The following is a 14,114-nucleotide window of genomic DNA, read 5'->3' on the forward strand; positions in this document are numbered from 1 at the left end:
GGTGTTAGAAGCCTACTGCGCACATCCTGCGCCCAAGTGGCATCTATTGCACTTCTGTCCGTCTTGGGAGAGGGATCCCTCACATGTGGCTCTCTCTGAGGTTTCTATGTATTTTGACCCTGTTAAAAGGTTTTTTAGTAGTTTTTCCTTACTCTTGCTGAGGGTTAAGGACAGAGGATGTCACACCCTGTTAAAGCCCTATCTAATTTGTGAAAATGGGCTATACAAATAAAATTTGATTGATTGATTGGGCACATCCTGCGCAGAAGCCTATTGCGCACATCCTGCGCAGTACCGAACTAGTCCATTGCTCAGGAATTAGGGCCAGTATTTTTTTTCCGGTTTTTATATTTAATTGATTTAATTTAGTATAATATATTTTTCAATTAATAGAAGAAATCAGGCCAATTTTAAGAGATCAACTTGAGAATGTGAAAGAGTGGGTTTCAAACCCGGGTTCCTCTTGTTGTAAAGCAAACGATTTACCAACTAGGCCACACCAACTGATGATTGCCATAAGCACAATAAGACGATGGACAAATTGCAGTGTGTGTCTGTGTCATTTTATGTTACTTTTGATAAACACTTCAGAGAAAATATTTTCTACTTTACTACATATATTTGACAGCCTTACTTAAAAGTTACTTAAATATTTTTGGCTTTTAGATACTGGATGATTTAACACTTTAAAAACCTATTTTTAGAGAATAACCCAGTACTTTTCCAACCTTGTCTTCGGACGCCTTACCAGAATCACAGTCTGCCGTTATGTCCTGAGGCTGCCCCCTGCTGACTGCTGGGTTCCTCTGCTGCTCTAGTTTGGTTTGTGCAGCTTCTGATAAACTAAAGATGTCCATAAAAGAAAATCTTTAATATCCTTCAAGGGCAATTTGATGTACAACCAGAATACATCAAGATTTATAAAAGAATACAAATGTACTCAACAAGCCACTATCTGCAAATTATTTTAATATTATATTTATATTGATCCTTACAATTTCAATAGGGCCTCACGGTCTGTCAGTAAAAACATTTGCACAGTAAAGACCAATCTGAAACAAAGTTTGAATTCCTTATTTATATTCTTTATTCAAATTTTCAATTACAAACGCCCAAAGTACAAAAAACAAATCCATTTCACCCTCCCCCCGGCAACAAATACAACTCATATTCCGCATTTGAACAGATGTTAAAGAAACCGTTTATATAACTGAACAACACACGTCAAAAACATCAAATTATTTTAACATTCAACTGCACACAGATACTTTCACCCATGCCTTCAGATTGCAAAAAGAAAATGTAATGCGATATTACAGCTTGTTTTTTGTTTTTTTTCGTAATTAGTGGAAACAGGCATCAATATTATAATTTTACAGTCAATTCTTTCCCAGCAAACAGTTAACTTTTCACTTAGCCATAACAGAATATTCATGGATCAGTCTATTGTATTTGGTAACAGCTTAAGAATAGCCATAAGAAAAATAGCAGGAATAACAATGCTGTTACAATCTGGACTATAGTTGACTGTTTAGCCTAACGATAACTTTCTGCAAGGTCTAATCACACAGAATCGCATATTGGAAATGTCATTTTAAGGAACAACCATAACGCATTTAATTAGCAGTGCATTACAATCTTTTAACATTCCATTCGAAACCAGTGGAAAGGTACAATCTCCCAATTTCATGTTTCCATCACATAAAAGTGGGTAAAATATTATGACCAGATTCTGGTCGCTTGTAATTGATGGAGGAAAATCTCATTCCTGATGTAAAGGGACTGAGAAAATAGCAAGAAATATGGTTAGTGGGCCAAACTGGGGAAAACAAATAAGACTTTTCCATAAATACATAAAATACAGATATAAATATGCCTATAGGAAAATGTTTTGTGAACCACAGCATTTCTGTGTGTTGAAGTCCAATTTCAGTCACGTATGATAGGGACACAAACTTCATAAAGTTCTGCAGACTAAGAAACCGTGTTTTCTCCTCAAATGCATGGATACGGTTCAGGTTTACTAGCAGAGAAACTACTTCTTTCGACAGGCTTCAAAATTCTGAAAGTGAAAATGGCAGAAAAGCCCCAAAAATAGGAAAGGTTAGTCAGACTCCCTCACATCATTCTGAAAGTAAAACGGACACACGGTGTCACAGAAGCAAAGCTCCCTTCACACGTCAGCAATGGGCGACCAGGAAACCGATCCTGGTTCCGTGGTGTATAAAGACACACAGGCTATGTCTCTTAAAAGGGATGATAGGCTAACTTTGAAGAAATACCTGCATTATTGAATGTGTAAATCTTATCCATTAGGACAATGAGATGCAAAAAAAACGTATGGAACACATCCAAATAAACACAACCAAAAGAAATATTGCAATACATTTTTCCACTTAACCATTTATCAAATGTGCACCCCAGTTTTCAAATTTAAGATGTGACAGCAAGAGGCCATTTTAAGAGTAACGGCATTCTCATTACTACATCGGCCATGAGTGGAATCTTGCACACCTCCAAAGTGCGATGTAATATCCCATATCACAAAATCAAAATAATGTAGTTTCGATGACAAAGGGGGAATTCAAACACTCCAACACACTATGGCATTTACCTCTACACCCTATTACTATAGTCAAACATTAAGTGAGAGGTAGCCTACAGTACCTTGTGCACTGAAAAATTTAGAAAACTGTACATCAATTTACACATGGCAGGCTTACTCTTCAGCAAGCTCGATCTTTAGACGTTAACTCACACATGCTGCATACGCAAAGTACTCGAGCGCATATCAATCAGGTCGGGGAGGAGTTACAACTAACAGCAGCGATAGGTCCTGCGGCTTAAAGCCAAGGGTTTCACACAAGATGTTTGTTTTCTGTTATTACCGGGAATGGTGTCAAACGCAAGAAGCTATTAGACGTGAAAAGCAACAGTTCTCCTCATACCTATAGGGAGAAACCAATTAATCACATCCTTGCAGTTCCTAATTCACCAAGTCCCCAATATGTTACCAAGACTTTGTGGTACTGAATTTGAATTTGTTATGGTGAAAAGAGCCCTTCAATCAAGCCTAATTTAGTGGCAGTTTCTTAGGTGACCATGATATAATTAGATAATTCTACAGTATTAAAATCCATTAAAATTCAACACTTACTAAACCTAAAAAGACTAATACTCACCTGTCGTCTTTCCTCCACTGCTTTCAGTCCACACTGAGTGGGCAGCGTGTGCATCAAGTGGTTCAAAGTCAAATGTTTGCGATAAGCTCAAACCACAGTGTAATTTCACAGCACACAGTCTAACTGAGGAGGCTTTATGGGAAGTTTTTGTTATAGCAGCTTCTGATTACTATGGCAGGAACGTGTGAGAAGAAGCGAGAAAGAGGGAGTTTCGGTAATGAATTCACAAATAGGGATAAGGCTGGACGACTTAAGAACAATTTTCAAGTTTGTACATCAGGTGTTTTTGTTTAATCCAAATCTACCCAGGAGGGAGGGCTTCTCTGGCCTCTGTTATGCAAGGTTAGACATCTCTTTGTTCAACGTTTTCATTTGTCACTGCAGGATGGCCAATCGATCAGAAGGTGTACGGCTGATCAGGGTAACAGGTAAAAAAATAAAAGACTGCATGCTCGTCTTTCTTAAGAGCATTTAGGCCGTACATACCATTGCTTTTTTTTTTTACAGTTTAAATTTGAAAATTTACCTGAGGCACACCAAACACAGTCCCTCATGCCACTCTAAGTAGAGCTTTAAAGTACACCAGAACCATCCTGAAAAGTGTCGGTCAGGAGAGGGGATCAAAGCCTAACCCTGCCTAACCCAAATGTAAATTAACAACTGTTACATGGATGATTCGCACCAGAATTGCCCCATTTTCCATTTCATATTTATTTTAACCTCTAAAATTGTCTACATGCGAACAATGAGAAATGCCTTTCAAACAGCCAACAGTATGAGCAGTCAATCACAGATCCAACCATTAAGATTTCTTTAGCATCTCTTCTGCCCCAATACACTTGACATTAACACATTTTAAACTTGTGGTTACATCTCAGGATGGATTACCTGGAAGAATTTGGAAAACGGACAAAAGATGCATCAGTGGGAACTAACAACATTCTCTCGTTGCCAAAACACAGATTTACAAGCCTGACAAATCCTCAGATGCAGCATCCTTCAACAGTAAACACAGTTTTCATCTTCCCTGCTCTTGAGAGGGTTTTACCAAAGGTTCAGTGTTTAACCGATTGTAAATGCACCTCAGGGGCATAGATGCTAAGCCCAGTCACAGAGCATGTGTGTTAATGCCAGGTAATGTGGGGGTATTTTCAAACTCCTCTCGGTGCAGTGACGTGACAACAAAGCAAGGTGGAAATCCTTCCCCTTGCTGTTTATAATCAACCAGACAGAAAAGGCTTTCAGATGTCCACCAATGCTCAGCTACACTGGAGGCCTTACATAGCCTGAGACCTGGATTAATGGATATGTCTGCACACTGATCAGTCGTGTCTTCGTATGAAATGCTTCAAGGCTGTTCATCTCGCACACCATAAGAGAACATGGCTTTTCCTCCCACCGGGACTGAAAAGGGTGCTCATCGCTTCCTCTCCCATCTATTTAAAATTGACTTCCATTAACTACACATTCAGTCACAGGCATCAAAAATCCTCACTTTTCTCCACCTCACTTGCATGCGCTTTATCTGAATTACTGTTAGCCAATGCTAGCTGCACAGGAGGTCATCCAGGCAGGAGGGTATTTTATCAAAGTCATAGGTTTCGAACAAATCACTAATCCCCTGGTCGTCTCCCAAACCTAAAAGGTAGTCCTCTTGGTCCAGAAGCTGGGGCACAAGATTCAAGAAAGGTCCCAAGGAGGCAGGGATCTGGTCTTCTGTCTGCTGGAGGAGACTGGTGTAAGGGGACGAAATGGGGGACAGAGTCGTCACAGAGACTGCTGAGGTGGAGGAAGGTGGAGCCAGGTTTTTGCCGGGAGAATTGGCCGTGCAGCTGGGATCTGTGAGAGGAAAATGGAGTCAACAGGTGATTATCTTTATCGGGCCATGACATTTAATGTGTTATAATGCTTGTTGCACTAGAAACCAAATTCGACTTCTGGGTGTAACATAGACGGTTTGTTTGGTTGTACTAGTGAATGAACAGCCGCATGGATACCAGCAAGTTGATTATTTAACAGTTTGGATCCAATTGTTAACCAGACAGTTTAGATAGCCATGGCCAGGACAAATGCCAAACAGCAAGACTGGCATCAGTGTTTATTAACTTCAACTTGCTTATTGTCAGACTTTACAAGCAAGCAGGACTGTCCCAACACATTTTGGTAGTAGGGTTAGAAAATGTATTAATTCTCCCTTATAGGCACAGTACTGGTTGTTTAGTCTGTCAGTAAATTTGATACAGATGACGACACCTGAAGGCTTTGTCAATACCCAGATTGGTAATCTATCAACACTAGACCAAAAACTGGTATATTGCCAATATGTCAAGTTAGAATAATCCATAACTAATGATCAAACTCCGTTGTACACTAAGCTCAATGTTAACGTGACTTTAACTCCCATGACTTAAAATCATCCTTATCAGCCTTAAAAGGACCCTGTGCTGAGCAACACAGAACACTAATCGGAATGAGTCCGAAATAAATACTGTAGGAAACGCTGCCCATATGCCACAGACAAATTCTCACCAACTATCTTGCTTATAAATAAATAAAATTCTCTATAATGTAAATATAAAACTGACCACTGACACATTGAGGCAGATGTAGTCAAGTCTAACAAACCTCAGCTTGTAAAACACAGCTACCTGCCTATGTTGATCTGAAACAAACCTTGAAGGACTTTGAGAAAAGGAGAGTTCCCGTTGATGTCTGTGTTCCCATTTTTTACAGGACTCCTGGGGTCATTCTCCTCCTCTGGACACAGCAGGACTTCGATAGGACCTTTGGTGCTGGTCAGATGGACGGACAAACTCTGGAGGGGAAAGATATATATACAGATCCTTGAGTTCAAGTTAGAAAACTGACAGAAGTGCACTTGATATGATGGAAAGACAGATGCTTGAAGGGTTAGAAAATAGAGTCTGGTTTCCACATGGTCCTCAACGGTATGCACATAGTAACTGATCCACAAAACTGTGCAAACTGCGACAGCAATTTTGTTATAGACCATGCAACAGCTTTAGATACTGAGACGTCATGCTCCAATGTCTTGTAAAACCAAATCAGCAACACCAACTCTGTAAGGGGGGAACTTAACTTCCTCAAACATGCGCTGTGTCCATTTTGAGTTTTTATAAAAATTATTTAAATACCACCTTGCAGTCAAACGTTAGAGAAATAAACGTTTTACTATCTTTTAACAGTTTCAAAATTTGATGCCAGTGTACCCGTTTTCAGAAATGTTCTGTGGTGGAACTCTGTAAAATTGGGTCTACAGGTGGTGCAGCTGACAGAGGCAGGATGTACCGAGTGATTCCTTTACGGAGTTTGGTTAACTGCACATTAACACCAGCTCTCATCAGCACCAACTCTCTTGACATCTTCTACCCGAGTGACATCACTTTTTCAGCCACAGATATTTGTTTCTTTGTGTGTCTGTCGCGTTCTCCCACTCGCTCTCTGGGAATCCAGCGGGGGATCGACTGCAATGTTCTCACATTGACTTCTGCAGACTTTCTGCTGACATTACACTAGCAAGGCGGAGAAAGTCTACGGAAACTGCGGAGGCTCTCACTCTGACATTTGTGTTCACACGTACACCCTCTGCAGAGGATCGCCGAAGTTCAGTGCATGTCTGAAAGCAGCTTATGTGCTCAAGTTCAGTCAAAGACACATCTTTGACTGAACTGGAAGCATGGCAATCCATGCACCTCACTTTGTTAAAAACATGGAGGCAGATTCATTTTTTCAGACAAGCATGTCCACAAAACCTGGTGGAAGTTTAAAACTCAGACAAACAAAACCCTAACAAAAGGGTCAGACAAACAAACTGTTCCTTTCAATGAAATACAAGTCATGGGTCAGATGAGAAGTGAACAAGTACAAGGAATGTCATCAAGGACAAACTGCCTTTGTTTGGAATGTTTTTGTGCATTGTTCGTGTATACACACCTCATCAGGGTCTGGTACTTCTAGTTTGGTGTCTGTTGGCGCTTTCACAACAATAACAGTCTGATCTTTGAGGTGTCCCAGCTGCTTCATGTCTTGGTATGTTACATAGGCATATGTGAAGACTGGGTTAAAGAAGTAACACCACAACGTGAGCACATGTTGATACTTATACTGAACCCATGTGTTTTACACATGCCCCAATATGTTCATTACGAGACGGCAACTATCTAAACTGGTTCTGCACATGCTGGTGGGCGTTGGATGAATCATTTTACTGTAAAAAAATAAAAGTTTATTTATGTGGCAATCAATCTAATATTATTTGCATAGCCGATATTTACATTTCCCAATTCATCCCAAAGGGCAAGTGACGAGCCGAAAAATATTTCATGGGGTCTCTAAAAATGATATCTACCTACAGAATCATGAGATCTTATCACACGCCATTAAAAAAAATGAGGTAACTGAGGTCATTTTTAACTTTCTAAGGCCATGGAAACTAAAGACAAAAGGATATTTCTGGCTGCTCTGCAAGTCGCTCATGTGTTTCATATCCAGGCTGCATCTCTGGATGAGTTGTTCGAGCCTCTGTTCTTCTTCTCCTAGCTCGGAAACCTCCGTGGTCAGCCGCTGTCTCTGGCTCAACGCTCCCTCGACCTCTAACAGACTGCAGCCCCTAAAGGTGAGAGAAGATTGAAACATAGCAAATTAAATACACATGTAGAACCTTTTTTACTTGGGTCATGAAAACAGTATTTTCAACAGGGAAATATTTTCCTTTGTGAAGAAAGTCAAAATACCAAAACTGTTGTGGGTCATAAAATAAGAGCAATTCAAAATATGTTCAACTGTTAAATGCTTTGTCATTACAGTCATTCAAGAGAAAATCAACTCAAATACTCAGCTATGGACATCTGCAGGTTAAGTGACTTTTACAGTGAATTAATCAATGAACCAATGAAGGGAAAATCAACAATAGGCCTTAAGACAAATAAACTAGAGTTACGATATACTAAAAGCATTCAGGGTTCACCTACTACACTTAATACTTTCAAGGATGCTTTATGGCCTATTCCTAGTCATCGTGTGCTCTCAGTGATAAATGGACAGATGAAGATATAATTAACTTTGCTCTACTTGAGCAGATTGTGGCACGGTATCCTTATACCCAAACTACATGATGCGGCGAAAGCTTGCACGCAGCCACCTGCTCGCCTGTTCTCTGAAGACCAAGGAACACGCCAAAGCCGTTTACTGGCCAAAACCATTCAAAACACATCAACCCAAGAATAACTATCCTGAGACCTTAAAACACTTTAAACTGCAAAGCTGACACATTCTGCTCAGTTTATAGGTTGTGACATAAATAATGTGTAAAGCCTTGTGATCAAACTCTCTGCACAGGACTGCTGTTATGTTTGAGGATACAGCTTTCAGATATAAAAGTGCAAGACCAAGCTTTCATTAATGCCTTGGGCCACACAGGGTGCTTGTGCAATGCATGGCTGTGTCGCTGATCTGCTGCATGTAGTGCACGTCTCTTGTTCACACAGGTTCTGTGCCTACTTGAAGTTTCTGGTACAACTACAGGATTTCCTCAAATAAAATAGGTCCATGTACGCAACCAAATACCAGGACTCTATAGTATGAATACCTGCATCAACCAGTCAAGCTAACTTTTCCCGAAATGCAAATGAATGAATGGGAATGCAGAAATGCTTCAGTGCGTTTATTTTGAAACGGGTTGAAAACGTTTGAATCTTCCCTGTCTTTTATTCTGTTAAGTGCAGGACGTGAGTAGACAAGACCGCGAATCGGTACAGGTGTGGCTCAAGCAGGGGAGTGTGGCCTCTCTGATCTTCTAAAATGGGCGCCAAAAAAATGTCTTTCCCCGACGCACAAATGACATTTTTAGATCTAATTTCACAAGATTGAAACTAGAAATTGTGTCCAGTAGATCTATTTTATTGGGGGTTGTGATACTTTTCTGATATTGGTGCACCATGCAACAGAGCAGACCCTGGTGAGAGTCGGCCTGGTCAGGATTATGATGGCAGGAAAGGAAGGAGACAAAGTATGAATAACAAGAAAGGAGCAGAGGTGGAGGAAGAAAACACAGAGGTACCAGAAAAATTGTCACATCATGTACTCACATTTCTTCCAAATTATTGTGGGTATGACAAAAAGTCTTCAGAAAAATATGATCCAGAATGTACTGAACACGACCAAGTGAAAAAAATGAGCACTTACATCCACTGAATGTTGTTCTTTGATTTCTTCTTGATGAGGTGAATGCCCTCGAGTACATTGGTGATATCATAAAGCCGCCTCTTCTGAACCTGAAAGTAGAGACAAAGTAGTCTTTTATGTTTTTTGTCTAAATAAACAAACATTAAATTGAGAACAAAACCGTATCCCTGATAGAACCCATTTTCTCATCCAATGCACGCAGAGGAAACATTAAAAGATTAAAAATACCTGTAAGGTTTCAGCAGCGAGGTTGAGGTCCAAGACGCCATCAGAAGACTGAGCAAGGAGGTCCACAAACTTCTTTGTTAGAAGGCCCAGGGAGGTGTCGTACCGTGTCTTCTCTGGGGGAGATTTGGGTGCTGAGACGAAGAAGAGGAAGCAGGCAAAGGGGAAAAAGAGAGGACGTACAATGTTTAACATCATTGATCTTTATATTTAATTTAAGCAGAAAAATGTGAATGAGTCAAATCACAGTTTTCTCATTATCTCAGAGTCATCAAAAATAGATTAAAGATTAAACAAATCCAACTTTGTAGTTCCAACTATTAGGAAGTATGTTTAATAACATGGCAGTTTTTGTCCCAGGTCCGGTGAAACATTTAATACCTAAAACACATCATAATGTTCCTAAACAAAATGGGGTCATTTTGTGTTTTTCTTTTCCCCCAGTAGGAAATGGCAGAGGCAAATGACTCAATCAGCCGCAATCAGCTGAGGATGTGTGACTTACATGAAAAGGGGAACAAAGGCTGCACGACAGGTCAAGCAACGGACTGGGACTTGAGATTTTGCAAATTGCCAGCTGGAAACATTTTAAGTAAAGTATAACGTTCAGATCCTTACCCACTGTTTGTGTATTTTGTTATCGGTAGCTATGAGCTGATATCATCAGTTCCTCTCATTCAACAGTTACAGTACTTTAGAGGAGCACAGGGGTCGCAGCAGCCCCCTGACCTCAATCTCCTCAACATCCTGTGGCTGGAGTCAATGATATCTAACATTACTGCAATATAGGGGCTGACCACGCAACATGAACACAGCAACTAGGGTGCAAAGTTTCTTTTTTCCCAATAATATCCAACTTCAGTAAACTGAGCAGGAGGTAGAGGCCTGGAAAGATTTATTTCATGTCTGTTTTTCCCCATTGAGGGTTCATGAGGGTTTTATGTTGTGGCCAAACTGTGTTTACACAGAGAGACAAACAACAATTTTCTAATCTGTGTGTTACTTTCAGCTCCAGTGGCTTTTCTGGAACAAACCAATTTCTTCAGTGAGATTCAAGGGATTACATTTAAATTGTCATATTTGGTATATAACCTAATTTAGACACCATAGAGACTTTACTTTTTACGTGCGACTCACATGTGATACAATTTATTCTAAGACTAAAACCGGGAACCATGAAACCACAAGAAAAAGTGCTGATGCTGCGAAAATGGAGAATGAACTGGTTCTTTAGATCTTGTTGATGATGTCAACACTCATGTTCAGCAAAATGTGAATCCGTTTTAATTGAAAAAACTGTGCAATGCAGCTGCAACGAGCCTGTTACTGTGTATAAAGACTGGTGTGGTCCACTACTCCCACAGGATAACCCTGAATCACTTTGCTGTGAATATTGGCTTTAACGTACTAACTGGATGTCAGAGAGTTATTATATTTCATATTATTATAGCTTCTTACTTCTGGGTGTCTTTAACCGTCCTCCATTGGTCGCTGCTGCCGCTCGTCTTTTGGGGGTTCTGGCTGTTTCTGACTGGTACTGGTGATCGGAATCATCGAGCGCCAACCGCCTTTTTGCCTAGAAAGTCAAAAGAAATATGGTTAAAAGCAGGTATTTGTGTTCTCGCCTTCATCTGACAGGTCCTCACGGGTAACAATGATGCACTACAGCTTTGAGTCTATCTTCAATGTCTATAATGGATAGAACCTAAATCAATGCAAGTATAACAGAGGCGGCATGTTTGCAGTCATTTCCATTAAATTTCCTATAACCAGTAGGAACCATGAGGACATTAGAAGTTTTTCATCAAAATTCCACTGTATCTTGGTGACATCGTGTCACACACACACACATCTGATGTGTCAAAACCCGCTTTTGATTTCTTCTTTTCCACGTTGAGGAAAGAAGGTGGTGATAGCACTCACAATGGAAGCTGAACGGCCACGTGTGAGCTTATGGTTCATCTGATGTCTACAGTCATCTCAAAGTCAAAGTTGTGGCTCACCAGTGTTTAACAAATGATTACAAACTCACTTCAGCCAAGTTCCCAGCTTACCATGACTAAACAGATTTGTCGATTGTCTCAGACTCAGTAATCCACGTAAACACATGAATCTAACATGTATGAGCCTATTTAACAACATGGTCAACATCCTTGATCCTTTATGTTGCAATTGATGGACGACAAACACTGTTAAACCAACGTTTTACTGTTTATTAGTGAAACACTGAATAAGTTTCCTACAGCCAGTATAAATTGGCCTTCTGGTCATCATCACTGTTACATGGTGGTGTATTGGTGATCAATTATAATCATCAACCATTAAGATGCATGTGTTGACAAGAATCCATCCTGTTTTACTGTCTTTTAGCAACAGGCCAGTTTCAGAGTGCTGCTTTACTGCATTTCCCTCTAAACCCCTGGTAGATGAGAAGTCTGTTGACCCGCAGTAGGTATATAGTTTCACTCATGGTTAAACCTTGGTGTGGACCTGATATAAAGGAAATAATATGTCCTCTGTTGACAGCCAAAATGTCAGCCATTTTATATCAGCAAGCAGCTCCCCTCACCCCCTGCCTGCTCATGGCTCCAGCCTGAGATGCACATTCTGCTTTAGTTCATTAGAGATGAAACAAACACACCAAACAAAAAACAACCAACACCCAGAGTTCTGATCAAACTATTCCTGTGTGGTTTGTGCACGTTGAGATTACAGGAAACGTGCAGCAGCACCAAAAAAAACCCAACTAAGTCAAGTTTCACTTTACTTTTTGCATGAACGGCTCCACAGCGTTGGCACTTTATTCACAGAAGAGAAGGGACACGAGACATCCGTGCATAAAAATTAAGGTCAAGGGCGACAACGAGGGTTAATGTTGTCCTCTGATAATCTACACAGCGACTAGCATGGGGGAGCTAACACATTTCTCCAAGCTTCATCCAAGTTCTGCTCGCATCTTCAGGGGACGACTGGGAGGAATATCTGCCCAGTTGCTCCAAAAGCTGGGGTCAATGTTTAGCTGTGGAACTTTAGCCCCTCGTGTGTTGGTATTAAGCGAGACAAATGAGCTAACTGGGAGCTGAGCTGCCCAACAAATCCCCCCCCAACCCCCCAAAACGAAATCAGCCACTAGGCCACCGCTAACGTTACTCATCTCTTACCAATGTTTCCATCTGCCTGCCGGGGTTAAGCGCACTCAAACAAGCACCATGAAGTTAGCCTAGCACGCTATTACATGACAGCACCGCGTCCTCACAAACTAACTCAAACTCGCCCGTTCGCCTCCATGCAGCCGACGAACCACTCCACCAGCCCAGCCTGGTAACCCAGCTAGCCGTGGTTAGTTAGCCGCCGCGCTGGGGCTGAGTCGTGGGAATGCCCTGGCTAAGTAGCTAGTAGCGTTAGCTGCCCGAAGACAACAAGCTCGGCTAAGCTAGCCGGCTAACCTTCAGCCGTGTTTCGTAGCTACTAGTAGCAAGCTAAGGTTTTCAAACGAGCTGTGTTTAGAGATTATTACCGGCGGTCTCCCCAGAGCCGGTCGTTGTCCCCCTCCGTTTGCTGCAGCCTGTTGTGGAGTTGTGTAAATGTTGTTTATCTGCGGCTCGGATAAACACACATTTGATGTCTGTGTAACGTTGCAAGACGGTGAGGTGGTGATTATTTGGAAGTACGTCGCGCTGGGTTGTCCAGGGTTTAAACGATCCGAGAGCGTGGTTAAAATGATATTATTGTCCAGAGCAGAGCCCCCGACCCCCGCTAAAATCACTTTGTCCGGAGCCGAGGAGAGCCCTCTTCTCATCTTGCGTACTCGGGGTAACCCCTTTCTCGTCTCCGTACTTTCGAGCCCGTGTGGCCGCTAATCCGCCGCAATAATTTCAAAAATAATCAGACCGAAGTGAAGCTGGAAGTCTGATCCATCGACTTCTGTCAAGTATTTTTCTTTAAGAACGTGCATTTAGGCAGATGCAACGGATTAAAAAGTAGCGCAACTCTCGTTTCTCCCGTCCAGAAATGGCTTCAGGAAACGGCCTGATGAATGAAGGGATACGGTTTACGCGCTCAAGAGCCCTCCCGCGAAACTCAGATTTCCCGGGAAATTTTCAAACCAAATTAGCATGTCACGCGCTATTGGCGGGTCCGAAACCAGTCTCCACCCACTTTGGTGCCGCGCCGACCAATGGTGGCGCAGGATCCAGGGCGCCACGTGTTCATTGGCAGTTGTAAACAGGCGTCGTCACCAGTCACGCCTCGCATGTTCTCTGACAGGGCTCTAGGTGGCGCAATTGATCAACAGACAGTGAAGTGGTAAATTAAACAACCTACAACTAAACAGAAAACACGATGTACTTACCAATATAATCTACTTTACATTAGCTTAATATTATTTGATGTTGATCTGCTTTTCTTCTGATACAGTAAAATAATGCTACAACATATGTGTCTATTCTAAAGTTTACAAGAGAAGCAGCTTCGGGTATTTTAGCGCCACACCTGACATTAAAC

At 41.3% G+C, this 14,114-nt stretch overlaps 1 protein-coding gene across 1 annotated transcript; it reads right to left on the minus strand.

Annotated features, from left to right (window-relative positions):
• Positions 1–1,063: 1,063 nt before the first annotated feature.
• LOC133965275 (transcription factor E2F3-like) lies at positions 1,064–13,651 on the minus strand. Its single transcript, XM_062399746.1, has 8 exons — positions 13,129–13,651; positions 11,070–11,187; positions 9,615–9,745; positions 9,387–9,475; positions 7,654–7,812; positions 7,137–7,251; positions 5,856–5,997; positions 1,064–5,021 (listed from the first exon to the last, which is right to left on the minus strand). The coding sequence occupies exons 1-8, from the start codon at positions 13,408–13,410 to the stop codon at positions 4,729–4,731; spliced, it is 1,329 nt and encodes a 442-aa protein (XP_062255730.1). The 5' UTR covers positions 13,411–13,651; the 3' UTR covers positions 1,064–4,728.
• Positions 13,652–14,114: the final 463 nt, after the last annotated feature.

The sequence above is a fragment of the Platichthys flesus genome, chromosome 11, assembly GCF_949316205.1.
Source record: "Platichthys flesus chromosome 11, fPlaFle2.1, whole genome shotgun sequence".
NCBI classification, from domain to species: domain Eukaryota; kingdom Metazoa; phylum Chordata; class Actinopteri; order Pleuronectiformes; family Pleuronectidae; genus Platichthys; species Platichthys flesus.